This window comes from Schistocerca nitens, chromosome 9, assembly GCF_023898315.1.
Source record: "Schistocerca nitens isolate TAMUIC-IGC-003100 chromosome 9, iqSchNite1.1, whole genome shotgun sequence".
NCBI classification, from domain to species: domain Eukaryota; kingdom Metazoa; phylum Arthropoda; class Insecta; order Orthoptera; family Acrididae; genus Schistocerca; species Schistocerca nitens.
In genome coordinates this window covers 509,033,212-509,051,752 of record NC_064622.1, presented here as the reverse complement: position 1 = coordinate 509,051,752, position 18,541 = coordinate 509,033,212, and the positions used below count along the sequence as shown (strand labels likewise).

The 18,541-nt window shown below is 40.2% G+C and overlaps 1 protein-coding gene across 3 annotated transcripts in view; it reads right to left on the bottom strand.

Annotated features, from left to right (window-relative positions):
- The window catches only part of LOC126203261 (alanine--tRNA ligase, mitochondrial), a 101,919-nt gene that overhangs the window by 56,087 nt on the left and 27,291 nt on the right, over positions 1–18,541 (bottom strand). For all 3 annotated transcript variants that reach the window (XM_049937517.1, XM_049937515.1, XM_049937516.1), the window contains 2 exons: positions 17,951–18,098; positions 17,124–17,856 (listed from right to left, as the gene is read on the bottom strand). In XM_049937517.1, the coding sequence (XP_049793474.1) occupies positions 17,124–17,856; positions 17,951–18,098 (881 nt within the window). The remainder of the gene's footprint in view (positions 1–17,123; positions 17,857–17,950; positions 18,099–18,541) is intronic.

Sequence of the window (18,541 nt, the reverse complement as noted above, 5' to 3'; positions counted from 1 at the left end):
TCTCACAAAGGCTCATGTTATGAAATAGATGTAATCCTTAACTGTGGTCCTGAAAAGGGCTCAGATGTAGCATCCCGTCAAGAAAGTCTCCCTTGACCCGGGACCCTGGTCGAATTTTCCAAACCCTCCCCATTTCCTAAACTTCACCAGTTCTTTTCCTTCCCCTTCAACCCTTATCACAGAAGGTGGAACCACTAGCTCTGAAAGCTTGCAAATTTAAATACCATTATATATATATATATGTCTTCTTGCCACCGCTTGGTGAGTAGATTTTTTTATCAATCCAATTACATTATATGAATATAATAGAGGGAAACATTCCACGTGGGAAAAATATATCTAAAAACAAAGATTCTGTAACTTACCAAATGAAAGCATTGGTACATTGATAGAGACAATAACAAACGCAAACACACACACAAATTTCAAGCTTTCACAACCCACGGTTGCTTCATCAGGAAAGACGGAAGGAAAGGGAAAGACGAAAGGATGTGGGTTTTAAGGGAGAGGGTAAGGAGTCATTCCAATCCCGGGAGCGGAAAGACTTACCTTGTGGGGAAAAAGGGACAGGTATACATTCGCGCACATACAAACACATATCCACCCGCACATATACAGACACAAGCAGACATATATATATATATATTCCGTCAACCCTCGACGCTCGTGTAACTGCTCACGAGCATCAAGGGTCGACGGAACTCATCTAGCAGTGTCCATCCACCGCTCTGGAGTCTGAAGATGACTCTTTCATAGAGTCGAAACCAGTCATTCACTCCAATAAAAAAATATTTTAACAAGATTGTGATCAAGACTGTTTTAAATTTTAATTTTAATAAATATAGTATGGTACTACTATACTATATTTATTAAATTTAAAATTTAAAACAGTCTTGATCACAATCTTGTTAATTTTTTTTAATTGGAGTGAGTGACTGGTATGGTCCTCCCCCCCATGAACCATGGACCTTGCCATTGGTGGGGAGGCTTGCGTGCCTCAGCGATACAGATAGCCGTACCGTAGGTGCAACCACAACGGAGGGATATCTGTTGAGAGGCCAGACAAACATGTGGTTCCTGAATAGGGGCAGCAGCCTTTTCAGTAGTTGCAAGGGCAACAGTCTGGATGATTGACTGATCTGGCCTTGTAACAATAACCAAAACGGACTTGGTGTGCTGGTACTGCGAACGGCTGAAAGCAAGGGGAAACTACAGCTGTAATTTTTCCCGAGGGCACGCAGCTTTACTGTATGATTAAATGATGATGGCGTCCTCTTGGGTAAAATATTCCGGAAGTAAAATAGCCCCCCATTCGGATCTCCGGGCGGGGACTACTCAAGAGGATGTCGTTATCAGGAGAAAGAAAACTGGCGTTCTACGGATCGGAGCGTGGAATGTCAGATCCCTTAATCGGGCAGGTAGGTTAGAAAATTTAAAAAGGGAAATGGATAGGTTAAAGTTAGATATAGTGGGAATTAGTGAAGTTCGGTGGCAGGAGGAACAAGACTTCTGGTCAGGTGACTACAGGGTTATAAACACAAAATCAAATAGGGGTAATGCAGGAGTAGGTTTAATAATGAATAGGAAAATAGGAATGCGGGTAAGCTACTACAAACAGCATTGTGAACGCATTATTGTGGCCAAGATAGATACGAAGCCCACACCTACTACAGTAGTACAAGTTTATATGCCAACTAGCTCTGCAGATGTCAAAGAAATTGAAGAAATGTATGATGAAATCAAAGAAATTATTCAGATAGTGAAGGGAGACGAAAATTTAATAGTCATGGGTGACTGGAATTCGAGTGTAGGAAAAGGGAGAGAAGGAAACATAGTAGGTGAATATGGATTGGGGCTAAGAAATGAAAGAGGAAGCCGCTTGGTAGAATTTTGCACAGAGCACAACATAATCATAGCTAACACTTGGTTTAAGAACCATGAAAGAAGGTTGTATACATGGAAGAACCCTGGAGATACTAAAAGGTATCAGATAGATTATATAATGGTAAGACAGAGATTTAGGAACCAGGTTTTAAATTGTAAGACATTTCCAGGGGCAGATGTGGACTCTGACCACAATCTATTGGTTATGAACTGTAGATTAAAACTGAAGAAACTGCAAAAAGGTAGGAATTTAAGGAGGTGGGACCTGGATAAACTGAAAGAACCAGAGGTTGTACAGAGTTTCAGGGAGAGCATAAGGGAACAATTGACAGGAATGGGGAAAAAAATACAGTAGAAGAAGAATGGGTAGCTTTGAGGGATGAAGTAGTGAAGGCAGCAGAGGATCAAGTAGGTAAAAAGACAAGGGCTAGTAGAAATCCTTGGGTAACAGAAGAAATATTGAATTTAATTGATGAAAGGAGGAAATATAAAAATGCAGTAAATGAAGCAGGCAAAAAGGAATACAAACGTCTCAAAAATGAGATTGACAGGAAGTGCAAAATGGCTAAGCAGGGATGGCTAGAGGACAAATGTAAGGATGTAGAGGCTTATCTCACTAGGGTTAAGATAGATACTGCCTAAAGGAAAATTAAAGAGACCTTTGGAGATAAGAGAACGACTTGTATGAATATCAAGAGCTCAGATGGAAACCCAGTTCTAAGCAAAGAAGGGAAAGCAGAAAGGTGGAAGGAGTATATAGAGGGTCTATACAAGGGCGATGTACTTGAGGACAATATTATGGAAATGGAAGAGGATGTAGATGAAGATGAAATGGGAGATACGATACTGCGTGAAGAGTTTGACAGAGCAATGAAAGACATGAGTCGAAACAAGGCCCCGGGAGTAGACAACATTCCATTGGAACTACTGACGGCCTTGGGAGAGCCAGTCCTGACAAAACTCTACCATCTGGTGAGCAATATGTATGAAACAGACGAAATACCCTCAGACTTCAAGAAGAATATAATAATTCCAATCCCAAAGAAAGCAGGTGTTGACAGATGTGAAAATTACCGAACAATCAGTTTAATAAGCCACAGCTGCAAAATACTAACACGAATTCTTTACAGACGAATGGAAAAACTAGTAGAAACCAACCTCGGGGAAGATCAGTTTGGATTCCGTAGAAACACTGGAACACGTGAGGCAATACTGACCTTACGACTTATCTTAGAAGAAAGATTAAGGAAAGGCAAACCTACGTTTCTAGCATTTGTAGACTTAGAGAAAGCTTTTGACAATGTTGACTGGAATACTCTCTTTCAAACTCTAAAGGTGGCAGGGGTAAAATACAGGTAGCGGCAGGCTATTTACAATTTGTACAGAAACCAGATGGCAGTTATAAAGAGTCGAGGGACATGAAAGGGAAGCTGTGGTTCGGAAGGGAGTAAGACAGGGTTGTAGCCTCTCCCTGATGTGATTCAATCTCTATATTGAGCAAGCAGTAAAGGAAACAAAAGAAAAATTCGGAGTAAGTATTAAAATCCATGGAGAAGAAATAAAAACTTTGAGGTTCGCCAATGACATTGTGATTCTGTCAGAGACAGCAAAGGACTTGGAAGAGCAGTTGAATGGAATGGACAGTGTCTTGAAAGGAGGATATAAGATGAACATCAACAAAAGCAAAACGAGGATAATGGAATGTAATCGAATTAAGTCGGGTGATGCTGAGGGAATTAGATTAGGAAATGAGACACTTAAAGTAGTAAAGGAGTTTTGCTATTTGGGGAGCAAAATAACTGATGATGGTCTAAGTAGAGAGGATATAAAATGTAGACTGGCAATGGCAAGGAAAGCGTTTCTGAAGAAGAGAAATTTGTTAACATCGAGTATAGATTTAAGTATCAGGAAGTCATTTCTGAAAGTATTTGTATGGAGTGTAGCCATGTATGGAAGTGAAACATGGACGATAAATAGTTTGGACAAGAAGAGAATGTGGTGCTACAGAAGAATGCTGAAGTGGACGTATTGAATAGGATTGGGGAGAAGAGAAGTTTGTAGCACAACTTGACCAGAAGAAGGGATCGGTTGGTAGGACATGTTCTGAGGCATCAAGGGATCACCAAGTTAGTATTGGAGGGCAGCGTTGAGGGTAAAAATCGTAGAGGGAGACCAAGAGATGAATACACTAAGCAGATTCAGAAGGATGTAGGTTGCAGTAGGTACTGGGAGATGAAGAGGCTTGCACAGGATAGAGTAGCATGGAGAGCTGCATCAAACCAGTCTCAGGACTGAAGACCACAACAACATAGTATGGTAGGAAAAATGAAGAAATGAAAGATGGAAGTTGTAATGGAAAAATGATTAAAGACGAAGATGCATTCAAGTACCTAAGAAGTAAATTAAACAAGAAAAGAAACATCAAGGGTGAAATTTTGGACAGAATACAAAATTGTTCAAAATTTTATCATCACCTGTCAGAGATAATTAGAAACTGGAAAAAACCTACCAAAGCAAAGAGCATAATATACAAGTCATATTATTTGCCAGTTTTGACCTACAGATCAAAATGTTGAACTGGAACGAAGAAAGACCTGAGCAGAATACAAGCAAAAGAGATGCATTTTCTATGAGGGATTCCAGAAGAATGAGAAGGGACAGGATAAGATATAAAACAATACAAAACACCCTGTAGATCAAGCCCATCGAAGATACTATGGAGAGGAACGAGCTTAAAATGGTTTGGCCATATTAAAAGAATGGGGCCGGAAACACCTACAAGAAGAGCCATAGAATGGGCACAATCTGGACGAAGACCAACTGGAAGACCATGGATAAGATGGACAGACCAGGTGAAGGATGATGTGGACCCAAGAGGACTGGAATGGGAGGAGATGCTGAATGATAGACTATGGGAGGAAACAGAAGCTTAGAATAGGCTCTGTGAACAACCTGCATTAAGCAGAAATGTTTCAGGAAGAAGAAGAAGATGAAGAATGCATATCTTGTTTGATATAATTCAACATATTCTAAAGCAGGTGGACATAGCTCTCAGTGAAGCCTTCACGGTTGCTAAAAGAGAAATAGCTGGGAATGAACAAATAAAGACAGTGTAGCAGGAGAGAAGCCATCCTCCGTATGGGCACGAATCACAACCGCAACATCTGAAATCGAGGAGGCGTTTTCTCAGAACATTGAAGGTACTTAGAAATGATGCTGAAAAAGCTAGGCTGTAACTGAGGAGGGCTTTGACCTACCTTCCCCTGGCTATAAGAGTGTTTCTGCAACTTTACCTCCCAACTACGGTGAGAAATGGATGTCTCCAAAGTCTCAGAGTACACTGAGATGTGAGCTGGCAGATCAAAGGTTTACATGAATACAAAATGAAGGAAATGAGACAAAAGGGGAAGGACGGGTGGGAAATTGTGAGGACTAGCTCCACAGGGCGCTGTCGTGGTGCAATGGTAAAAGCTTAAAATTTGTGCTACACCGAGACCGGAACCGGATATAGGGCTTCTAACACTTCAGCTACTAAATATGTCAGCCAAAAGTCATGTGTGCAGACTGACTTTGCATATTTTCACTCCTTGCTGCCTTACAGAATTACCTTCTGGAGCAGTGCACCTAAAGTAAATACAGTGTTTATTCAGCGGTATGATTAGTGTATGTTTAGGAAATAACCACAACTCTAGAAGAAGTATCTCTAAGGATCTAAGAATTTTCACATTCACTTCAAATTTACTTTCTCCTTAACAGAAGTGGGAGGATTGCCCACTCCATAAAGCAGGTACGTAGCAATCTCTGGTAGAATTCGTGGCAAGAGTACAACGCTGGCACGGGTACGAGTGTTTTGGAGTACATCATTCGGCACATTTTATCGAACACGAGACCCCACAGCAGACAACTCCTTTTATATTCCCACATCGACCCCAAGACGACATCAATTGTTAATGCAGTGGACATTGGATCACTGAGATTGGATTGTGGATTTATGAACATGTGATGGCTGGTTGGATGAAGCAGGTTTCTTTGTTAACCCAGGTCAACTGATGTGTCAGGATACACAATCACCAAGTGAACAGCTGCCCTGCCTCACGTACACAGGCCACAGTGGCAGTATTATGTTATGGGGGACATTCACCTGAGCTTCTGTGGGACTTGTGGCAGCAATCAAAGGCACCGTAACACCTGTGGACTGTGTGAACATTGTGTGCACCACACACATCCCTGCACACTCAATACCTTCCACGAAGGTGACAGTATCTTGTGGGAGGGTAACTGTCTGTGTCGTAAGACCAGTATCGTGCTACAGTGGTTTGATGAGCACAATACTGAATTCGCATTGATGTTATTTTCATCAAATTCATCTGATCTGATCCCTATGGAACACATCTGGGTTGCTATATGTGATCTATTTAACACACCTGCAATGTGAAATATAAACTTAAGTTTTTATACAAATATTTTGCCACCTTTCTGACATGTGGAACAGCAGATAAATTCATAGCACAACATGCAACTGCTCTAACACAGCATTTCACAGCTCTGTATTATATAGTGTGTCACAACATCTGACAATGCTTGAAAATGACCGTATGTCTGAATTGCTACTGCAATATATAATGTTTTAAGAGTCAAAAGCAAAATTATTTGATTTAAAATTTTCATGGGTATTGTGGACCCAGTTGTCATTGAACTTCTCAATGAAAAAGTACTAGATTTTTCGAGAAAATATGTTCGACAGTGCCATCTATAAAAATTTATCTTTTACTTCATGCCGAACTGACTTTGCGATCTGCTTATCAACCTGTTGATTTCATTAGAATCTGCTCTCCATCTAGGTACAAAAGAAATTTTGTGTACTAAGTGACCAACGACAACTATGGATGGGCCATGAATGTTTCTGCTATTAACATGAAATGACGTGAACGTAATTTCTGTAGGTCAAAATCAGGAGTAGGCCATGGGATGGGATGCCATTTTTAATTTTTATACAATTCAGGAAAGAGTAAGTAGCTTACACAGTGTTTCTCATTGAAACAAGCAAACAGCATATACAGCTGTGAAAGGTTTTATACAAAGGAAGATTAATTTTACATATTACAATGATTTGTAACTAAAGAATTATAATATAGCAACACTTATAGTTTCCTGTGGTTTATGTCCGTGATTCTAAATAATCTTTCCTTCAATTCAGCACATGTACATGTTAATCTTTTGTTTTTCCTACCTCCTATCTGTCTAATTAAGAAGTAAATTTTAAAATCAATTTTACTAAAGGTTTGAGTGATTCTTATTCTGTTTCAATGGCTCCTTTGCTTCCTCACTTTCTATAACACACTAGTATAATTGACAAAACAAAATTCCAAAAAATAATTTCTTCTTCTATTATGTCAATGAAAATGTTCCAAGACTGACAACCGATATGTCGAACCAGTTTATTTTTCTTGGATGACCCGCAACCATTTTCCATGTACAGCAACGGAAAAAAAGTGGTTATCAGTACTAAACGATCACATGATGGCTCTTTGCAGTACTAGTACTTCAGAAGGAGGATGGCTTTTAAAAGACTATGTTGCACTCCCACCCCCTTTTCAAAGATGTTACAGACATCAGGGATCTTGAAAGAGACTGCTACTGTACTACAGTACAGTTGGGAATGTTGTCATGCAACAGACAGCACTGGCTTTCTCTTTACTCAGTTGGTTACGTGTTATCAGCTTCGAAGGGTAGGTAGGTAGGTAGGTAGGTAGGTAGGTAGGTTGGGGGGGGGGGGGGAGGGAGGGGGGGGGGGAGAGAGAGAGAGAGAGAGAGAGAGAGAGAGAGAGAGAGAGAGAGAGTCTTTTGTCTATCAGAGAACATTTTACTGCCTAAACTGACCTACTGCAATGCTTAGGTAAGTTTGTAGATTTCCACAGCCAATGCCAGTTTGAGTAAACTAATTTTAGGTATTAGGCTGCCTCATTATGAAACACTAAAACAACTAAAATGCTGACAGTTCAACCAAGTTTGCAGCTGTCCTCTTCACGGTGACTAACTTGCTCTGGAGAGGATTGCTGCAAAGTCAGTCAAAACATGGGCATTTCAGTTGTTTTAGTGTTTCATAATGACACGGCCTAATAAGCAAAATTATTCTTTTCTGATTAATCCTCGATGTGGAACACATTGTATTATATTTGTGTTACATACTCTACAGCACAATAACACTATTAAGGAGCATAAATAAGCAGAGTTTTTGCATCTGCTTTTAAGTCCAATGGATACAAATTGAACGAAGATGTATGCTCTTGGATTAGATAAGGTGCACTTTTTGTTTCATAGATCCATATTGAGGAGATGCTCAAGAATTTAGAACATGTCATAAAACAAAAATGCACGATACATATTTACAATGAAAAACAGATATCCTAATGTATCTTTCACAGATCCCAAGCAAAATGGTCCTCATGGATACAGAGTTAGTCAAATAATACACTCACATGCACATGATAATTCTTAGGTTATTGTAGTAACACATCATCAGAGATAAAACTCAGTTTACAAGATATACAAATGACAGATTTTATGTAAAACTCAAATAGTTTGATATTACTAATAATATACACTCCTGGAAATGGAAAAAAGAACACATTGACACCGGTGTGTCACACCCACCATACTTGCTCTGGACACTGCGAGAGGGCTGTACAAGCAATGATCACACGCACGGCACAGCGGACACACCAGGAACCGCGGTGTTGGCCGTCGAATGGCGCTAGCTGCGCAGCATTTGTGCACCGCCGCCGTCAGTGTCAGCTAGTTTGCCGTGGCATACGGAGCTCCATCGCAGTCTTTAACACTGGTAGCATGCCGCGACAGCGTGGACGTGAACCGTATGTGCAGTTGACGGACTTTGAGCGAGGGCGTATAGTGGGCATGCGGGAGGCCGGGTGGACGTACCGCCGAATTGCTCAACACGTGGGGCGTGAGGTCTCCACAGTACATCGATGTTGTCGCCAGTGGTCGGCGGAAGGTGCACATGCCCGTCGACCTGGGACCGGACCGCAGCGACGCACGGATGCACGCCAAGACCGTAGGATCCTACGCAGTGCCGTAGGGGACCGCACCGCCACTTCCCAGCAAATTAGGGACACTGTTGCTCCTGGAGTATCGGCGAGGACCATTCGCAACCGTCTCCATGAAGCTGGGCTACGGTCCCGCACACCGTTAGGCCGTCTTCCGCTCACGCCCCAACATCGTGCAGCCCGCCTCCAGTGGTGTGGCGACAGGCGTGAATGGAGGGACGAATGGAGACGTGTCGTCTTCAGCGATGAGAGTCGCTTCTGCCTTGGTGCCAATGATGGTCGTATGCGTGTTTGGCGCCGTGCAGGTGAGCGCCACAATCAGGACTGCATACGACCGAGGCACACAGGGCCAACACCCGACATCATGGTGTGGGGAGCGATCTCCTACACTGGCCGTACACCACTGGTGATCGTCGAGGGGACACTGAATAGTGAACGGTACATCCAAACCGTCATCGAACCCATCGTTCTACCATTCCTAGACCGGCAAGGGAACTTGCTGTTCCAACAGGACAATGCACGTCCGCATGTATCCCGTGCCACCCAACGTGCTCTAGAAGGTGTAAGTCAACTACCCTGGCCAGCAAGATCTCCGGGTCTGTCCCCCATTGAGCATGTTTGGGACTGGATGAAGCGTCGTCTCACGCGGTCTGCACGTCCAGCACGAACGCTGGTCCAACTGAGGCGCCAGGTGGAAATGGCATGGCAAGCCGTTCCACAGGACTACATCCAGCATCTCTACGATCGTCTCCATGGGAGAATAGCAGCCTGCATTGCTGCGAAAGGTGGATATACACTGTACTAGTGCCGACATTGTGCATGCTCTGTTGCCTGTGTCTATGTGCCTGTGGTTCTGTCAGTGTGATCATGTGATGTATCTGACCCCAGGAATGTGTCAATAAAGTTTCCCCTTCCTGGGACAATGAATTCACGGTGTTCTTATTTCAATTTCCTGGAGTGTATATGCATCAGTTGGTTCTACTGAGAAATTTGTCAATGGAGTAGGAGGAGTAGGCCACCAATAAATCCTTTATGCTCCTCTTAAACTGAACTTTATTAGTTTTCGTGGCTGCTGGCAAGTTATTGGAAATGTGTTCCTGAGTAAGGGATACTTTGCTGACCCAAAGTGACTGACTTTAAATATTTGTGTAGTACTGATTTCATGAACTGAGATGTCAGTTTGGAAAAGTAGATATATTATTTATGACAAATTTCATTCCGGAATAAATATACTGAGAAGCAGCAGTTAGTATTCTCAGTCCTAAAGCAGACTTCTGCTAAACATTCTTGAGTACAAGAATAACTCATCCACATGTTTTAGACCCTGAAAATTTTATCTTGGCTTCATGAGTTTCCAAAACAATTCCATTACGAGCCTCCATGAAGAGGAGTTTGGGACACGTTTTGTAGGCATATACAGCCAAAAGGAGGGACTCAAAAAGATGTCAACAAATGCACCCTCCCCTCCCCCAGCACCACCACTGTGAGAAAAACAGTTAAATGTATGTCATAAAGAACACATACAAGGGGGTGAATTCAGAATACCTTAAGAAATGTTTGAATTTGGGGCACCACATGATGGAATAACACCCCATGCAAATACGTCCACAGAAACTTCTCTTATGTTCAGTTGTAAACTATGAGAAGACATACACCTCTACATTACCTTGGGGTTGCCACCCAATTTTATTTAAATACAATTCTGAAATGGCTCCAACCACAGCACAAGTGACAAACGCCCTCTGCCATCCACTTCGCAAAGGTTTGTAGAATATCATGTAGATGCAGGAATACAATGAAACACCTATTTTACATTTTCGTGCAGTCCAGACTTACAAAATACAAAATTGAGGAAACCTGCTGAATTGAGGGAAATGTTAAAATTCCCCAAAATATGAGCAAAAACACAGGTACGTGGCATTTATGATTAAAAATTGCAGTCCTCTCCAATACTTTGTACAGAATCTATTTAAGTGAAGGAAATTAATTGTAAAATACAATCTTTACACAATAATTCGTGGTAAAGAATTTCATCAGTTCTTAAAAAATCACAAATATGTAACAGCAAGTAAAATGTCATCAAAAATTGAAACTGGAATCTGGGTACAAGGTAATCGAGGTATTTTCCTACATGCTATGACCACAAATAGTATGTTCAAAACACAAGTTTTCAGAATTCTTTGTGCTCACCCAGAAAAAGGCAAAAATTATGAACACGTTGAATTAAACTGAAAACATCACAGCAACTAGGTGGTTAAACCGTAAGCATAAATGCGGACATCTGCTTAATGACAAACTTTGTCACCACTTTTGTTATTGTTTAATGCACTTCATATGCTCACCATTGCTAAAGTGTTATTTTAGGCTTGATGTGAGAAACAGACTCTTGAAAAAATGAATTTATTTCCCCTATTGAAGTCACAGGCTTATTAGAAGTCAGCTGAGTGAATTTCCGTACACTGTGTAAAATGTAAATTTGAAAGAAAGCTCAGTTGCTATAGTTTTGCTTCATGACTTCTATCACTGCTGCCAACCTGTACGATCTATAGTATGTGGTGCAAAGCACATACATGAGTAGTGTATGCAGTTGTAGCAATTGTATCATATCAGATTTGAAGTTGAAAGACTTTAAAATGTACTATTGCAAAACCCTTGTTTTATTTCTGTGTGACATCTCTGTCACAGCACATCTGCACGAAAAATATATTTTCAGCGTTTCACAAAATGCTTTCACGCCTACCTGCACTCCTGCCATTGAGAGACCACTCCCCCTTTCTACACATACAGTAGGCAAGTTTATGTTACATGTTTTAGCGTGGTGTGGTGGCTGCCCTGGCTATTGGGTGATTAACAAGTCGCCAGCCAATAAGAGTTCATTAGCCGGAAATGAGTGATGTTTCCTCGATTATGACTGACCATATTCTTCAAGACCCAGTGTTGAATTTAAAAGGTCGATGATTGATACTGTTGCTGAATACAGTACATTGGAAATACGTGCAAAAAGATGAGACTGTGTTATAAGTGGCGCAAGAAAAGTTGGTGGCTGAGCCCCTTTGTCACATATTGGCTCGGTCCATAACACTTCACATCGATTATCTTGTTTTTTCCATTACCTCTGCAACCTAGCAGTGGTTGTAACATAATTGCACAGTTAAGCTAAATGTTACAAGTCATGTTGACAACACTGATCGTGGATTACGTCAGCATTTCCTCTCTCACATCTGCCCTCTCCACAACGACCTAAAATATTCCCTTAATTTTACCACCACCCGTGGTGCGAACCATCTGTCTTTTGTGCCACTCATAACTCATTCAGTCACATCAAATGTCAATAGGAAGAAAACGGTAAATGAGTGAGACATCGAGTAAGAACTTAGAACTGAGGTAAACCTTATAAAATTGGAGAATTTTTAGTACTGATCTTATGGGTTTTTCAAAGAGGCTACAAATTTATGGTGTAGAATTGTGAAAAATGTAAAATCGGAGAATGTAAAATCAAACTTTCACTGTATCTTCTATTTGCAGAAACCCTTTTCGATCTTCTTAGATGATGATCACAGAAAGAAACTGGATATATCAACAGCTTTGTCTATGTCAAATTGGTACAGCCATGTTTTGTAACCAGTTGCATTAAATACTTATTCTGAACAGGTGCAGTTAAACCTAACAAGCATCCACTGATGTAATTCCAAAGACAGAGCATTCTATTCCAAGGCTACATGGTGAAGTATCAACAGATTGTAAATTATACTTATAAAAACGCTCTTACAAAACATCTTTATAATAACTGCTGATCCACTCTCAAGAGGAAATGACAGGAAGTACTGATAGATGCAGCAGGTGCAACCATTCTTCAAACCAGAATGCATTTTCTTCTGCACTGGAAGTTTATAAGCGAAATGAGCTGTCCGTGGTGTGCACATTGTTCGACAATCCAGAAATGTCTAAAACCTAGTTGCCTGTGCAATGCTGTTTCTGTGTTTCTCTGTAATGTTTTATCTAGCTATGCAAGGGAACTAACTATGGTAGGAGGAAACAGTTAATCACAAACCATTAAGCATTATTTAAAAAAAGAAAGAAAGAAAGAAAGCAAACACACGTTTACCATTATTTAAAAGCCCTATAAATTAAATAAAAGTCATGCAATAGTTTCAAAGGATAACGGAGTGACATATAAACAGGAAGTATACATGGACAAGAAAAAAAAATTCCTGGATTTTTCCCGGATTTCCCGTTTGAAAATAACTTTCTCCTCGGTGAAAATACACTTTTTCCTCGGCACTGTAAAACTTATCAATCCTTAGTATGTTTATGGTTTTCTACACAGGCATAGAATTTTCCGGCACTTTAGAAACAAAACCCAGGGGGTGAGGGGGTGGGGGAAACAGGTCTTGGAAACAACTTTGATGTGCAGCAACATGTATGCTGCATTTTTTCGTGTTACGGAGGTATAAATTCGAATTCCACCAAACACCGCATTTTACTTTCCGAAGCAATGATTTCATGACTGTGACGCACTTTTGTAAGCCAGTCATAGCTCACGTCACGTGATCTCGCCAGCTGATGACAGCATAGGACACGTGATGTCGTCAACCAATAGCAAGATTACTCTTAAGTAGCGCGAACGCACAAAAAAGAAAAGTTAATGGTTTAAATTAATATACATAGTGTTGCTACAAGAAAGACAAAGCTTTCACAAATAATATTGGTCTCGAAGATTAATAAGCTGCAAGAGAAGCTAAGCTTCCACATATAATGCTGATCTTTTTGCGCGTGTTACACGTTAAGATACATCACACAAATGTGCCAGTAAAATTTTTAATAATGACGTAAATGTCTGATCTGGGCTCGAAATTCTTCTAGATGGTCGTCCTCAAAGAGTTGATTTTTAAATGAGAGTCAAACGCTCTGTGATTTAAGAAATCAATTGTAGATTCTCACACATTGTTCAACTTGTGTCAAAGGAAATTTACTTTGAAAGTAACACTTTTCAAACCACATTCGCAATATTTTCCCGTGACCTGTTAGAAATTGGTTCGTTGCAGCAGTTGCCAGAGAGCCCCAGGTAAGAGGCGTCGTGAACCATACTAAAAAGCATAATTCGGCTTAAAGTGCACAATCCTATGTCCAGATTCAGATGTAAATTTTCTTGAGTACCAGTACTGTATTTCATGTTTGGTTCTTTATTATGGCATAATGCCATACAAACTAGAAGATGGAAAACGTGCACTTGAAATGCAGAGAACAATTGAAACTAGCCAACAGTGTGAAATTAAACACTTCGTTTAACATAAACTGACTGGCTCAGCGCATAAGATAAATAAAAGCCAAATCTCTTTAGCAAACCGACAAAAATAACTTCATTGTCCTGCAAGGCGGGTAATGCTTGACTGTCAGAAAGGTGGAAATAAAACCTGAAACTAACAATATATTTTAGCCTTCCGTAATTATTCGAACGTATTTTAATTCATTTGATAGCTCCTGGCCACAGGAATCCGTTTTGTTTTCATTTAATGTGAGAGCAATAAATGAAGAGGAAACAGCAAAATCACTAAATGTAAACACAGGTCACGTGGAGACTACCCACCTCCCCACTACATCTCAGACTGCTCTGTGCATCAGCCCCGGATCTGCGATATTTCCGAACCGGGGCAATATTAGATAGTGGCGCCCAGCCACACATCCGTAGCCAGAAGCGGGAGAAGGTACTACTTATACGCGACTCAACTGCGCATGCACAAGAGCCTGCCCGCAGCTGCTCAAATGAATCTAATGTAAACAGTTGTCACGTCACGCTCATCGGAGGCAATTTGTTGTTAGGAAGCAATGCATATTCTTCCTAAAGCCTTTGACACACTTTGGTTGGCAGACGCTTGTATGAGCACTGTGTTTTGTTGTTGTATATGGCGTGTCTCCTTTGCGACTTAAGTTTTATTTTCATTTTTTTTCTCTCGTTCATGTTTTGTTGCTGCAGAATTATTCTGCAGAAGCGGGATACAGTAATATCCTTCGTTAGAGTATTGGTTCTTGCCAGTCAAAATCACAAAAATTTAACTTGTAACTAAAACAATGAAAAATTCCCGGAATTCTAAAAAATTCCTGGGTTTTTCCTGGTTTTCTCCCAGACGAAAAAATTCCCGGGTTTTTCCCGGATGTCCCGGGTCGTATACACCCTGATAAAAGAAGAATATATAATTCTATTGCAATTTCTGAAGAACCTCACTGTTGTTGTTGTTGTTGTTGTGGCATTCAGTCTGAAGACCAATTAGATGCAAGTCTCAATCCTACTCTATCCTGTGCAAGCCTCATCATCTCCGCACACCTACAGTAGCCAACATCCTTTTGAATCTGCTTACTGTATTGGTGCCTCAGTCCCACATTTCCCTCCATTACCAAACTGACTATACACTTATGCCTCTTTTAGTCAAGTTGTCCCACTAGTTTCTTTCCTCCCAAAATCAAATCAGTACATCGACATTAGTTAGTGATGTTGTCAACTTAGCGAATCATAGCAGACTGACAAAGATATGCAGAAGCCGTTGAAGTCATTAGCGTTTGGAACAACAGTCACAGAATGAAACACGAAAGCATTGAAAGAAATGGGTATTAACAATGAATAGGCAGGAAAATCCTAGTTCCTATTTCTTCTGTTGACCAAAGAGGTCTATATTTCTTGAAGATGTCGAATATAGACATCGACAGTCTGCTGTTGCAAAGTAAGGAGACATTCTGGTGGTCTGTTTTAGTTCAGTTTTAGGCTGTTCATTTGATAAAATTACTTAAATAAAAGTAACAGCATTTTTATGAACTACATCATCATGTGAATTTAAAAATATATCTTTGCCTCTGCACTTCTGCCTCGACTGACATCTCTGCCCAAACTCTTTGTCTTTAAATATGTCTGCTTGTGAGATGTCTGCTTGTGTCTGTATATGTGTGGATGGATATTTGTGTGTGTGTGCGCGAGTGTATACCCGTCCTTTTTTCCCCCTAAGGTAAGTCTTTCCGCTCCCGGGATTGGAATGACTCCTTACCTTCTCCCTTAAAACCCATATCCTTTCGTCTTTCCCTCTCCTTCCCTCTTTCCTGATGAGGCAACAGTTTGTTGCGAAAGCTTGAATTTTGTGTGTATGTTTGTGTTCGTTTGTGTGTCTGTCGACCTGCCAGCACTTTCATTTGGTAAGTCACATCATCTTTGTTTTTGGATATATTTTTCCTACGTGGAATGTTTCCCTCTATTATAACTATATCATTAAAAATATATTTCAAAAAAGATGATGTGACTTACCAAACGAAAGCGCTGGCAGGTCGATAGACACACAAACAAACACAAACATACACACAAGATTCTAGCTTTCGCAACCAACGGTTGCTTCGTCAGGAAAGAGGGAAGGAGAGGGAAAGACGAAGGGATGTGGGTTTTAAGGGAGAGGGTAAGGAGTCATTCCAATCCCGGGAGCGGGAAGACTTACCTTAGGGGGAAAAAAGGACGGGTACACACTCGCACACACACACACATATCCATCCACACATATACAGACACAAGCAGACATATTTAAGGTCTTTAAATATGTCTGCTTGTGTCTGTATATGTGTGGATGGATATGTGCGTGTGTGCGAGTGTATACCCGTCGTTTGTTCCCCCTAAGGTAAGTCTTTCCGCTCCCGGGATTGGAATGACTCCTTACCCTCTCCCTTAAAACCCACATCCCTTCGTCTTTCCCTCTCCTTCCCTCTTTCCTGACGAGACAACCGTTGGTTGCGAAAGCTAGAATCTTGTGTGTATGTTTGTGTTTGTTTGTGTGTCTATCGACCTGCCAGCGCTTTCGTTTGGTAAGTCACATCATCTTTGTTTTTAGATATATTTTTCCCACTTGGAATGTTTCCCTCTATTATAAAAATATATTTCCATAGAAATTACTGAAAAATTAACAGGTACTTTTAGAAGTTGTCAACTTTAGTTTGACTATGTCTGCAAGAGAACATGATAGAACTGATACTTTCAGTAACTAACATTTTTACTGCAGACTTGACACAAAAACACTGTACCAAGAGTTTCAAAGAACAGTGGTAACATACATGAAACAATGATAAAGTCTCCTTTGTTTTGTCAGATAAACTGCAGAAGTAAGATAATGTGTCACATATGAAACAGTGAAGTAAAACACAACTTACCACTGTTTGTATCCATTACAATTTTGTGCAGAATGTAGCCTTGGCAGTTTGTTACACTGTTAACAGCTACTTTCAAACCATTTTGCAGTTCCATATAGCCACTATCACTTTCCTGGCCACCAGCTTCATGATAAAAGTTAGACTTGTTTAAAATTATCTTGGATTCTATTCCTGGCTGTGTTCTTTCTACACACTTCCCATCTACTACAATTGCTTGCACACTGCACTTCAAATAAGGAAACATATACACACCATTTTCTTTAGAATACATATATTTATATTGATCTTCTGTAGCATAAATTCCATTCTCCCTTAACTGAAGTATGGTGTCATAATTCAATTCATTTTCTGTTGCAACAGTGAAACCTTTTTTAGTCCTTAACTTAGCATTGTCAAGTTGCACATGAAAACCTTTCATATCTACACTGATTCCTTCTGCATCTGCTAATTCTCTGATATGTTTCTCATCCAGACCATATGTGTCATACAATTTAAAGACAACACTGCCTGGTAAAACAGGCTTTTTTCTTATCCCAGCTTCCCCCTCTAAATCTTTCATCAGGTTTTCTGCGGCAGTTTGGAGCTCTTGGTACCCTAACACCAGCCCTGGCATTTCAGTAATGTCCAAAGAACTCAAGTGTGGCTTAGCATTAACAATCTTTTTCCATTCCACTGCAGCATTGTTTTCCAAATCAACAAGAAGCTGTTCTTCATGCCCAATGATTAACTGCACCTGCAGTTAAATATAAGAAAGCAAATGAAAAATTTCATTTACACTGGTAATCATTACAAATAATGATGATTACATTCATTTATATTAGCAATACCTGTTTCAGATTACTTGGGATTTCTGGATAAGCATCAGCAAGTGTCTCTGCAACATAATTACTCAGTTCACTCAATAAGGATTTTCTTGCATGAAAGTATCTTTCACCCACATGTATAGCTTTCCTGATGACACGCCTTAACTTCAGACTGTGAACAACAACATTAATTATTCAATAATACCATTCACTGTGAAAAATGTATGCAACAACAATACTTAAAAGTCACTGAACATTTTAATTGTAAACCAGTTGCTTAAATCTGCTACATTACAGTCTTTGTATAAAGAGAGAGACATTTATTCCAAGACATCCAGAAAAACCTACATAATCAGTTCTGTTTGCATAAGTACAAATTACTCATCTACTGTTAACTATTTTTTAAATCACCTTATATATTTGATTTATACAGTTGTTCACATAAGGTACTATGAAACTGTGTAGACATAGTACTGCAACAGGTTGTATGTCACAGGTTGTTTTTCCCAAAATATAGTTCAGTGAAAACATTGTGACTACGAAAATGACTGAAAACAAATGTCAGGTATGATGGCCACATGGTCCTGATGAAAGATGGATTTGTCCAAAGAAATA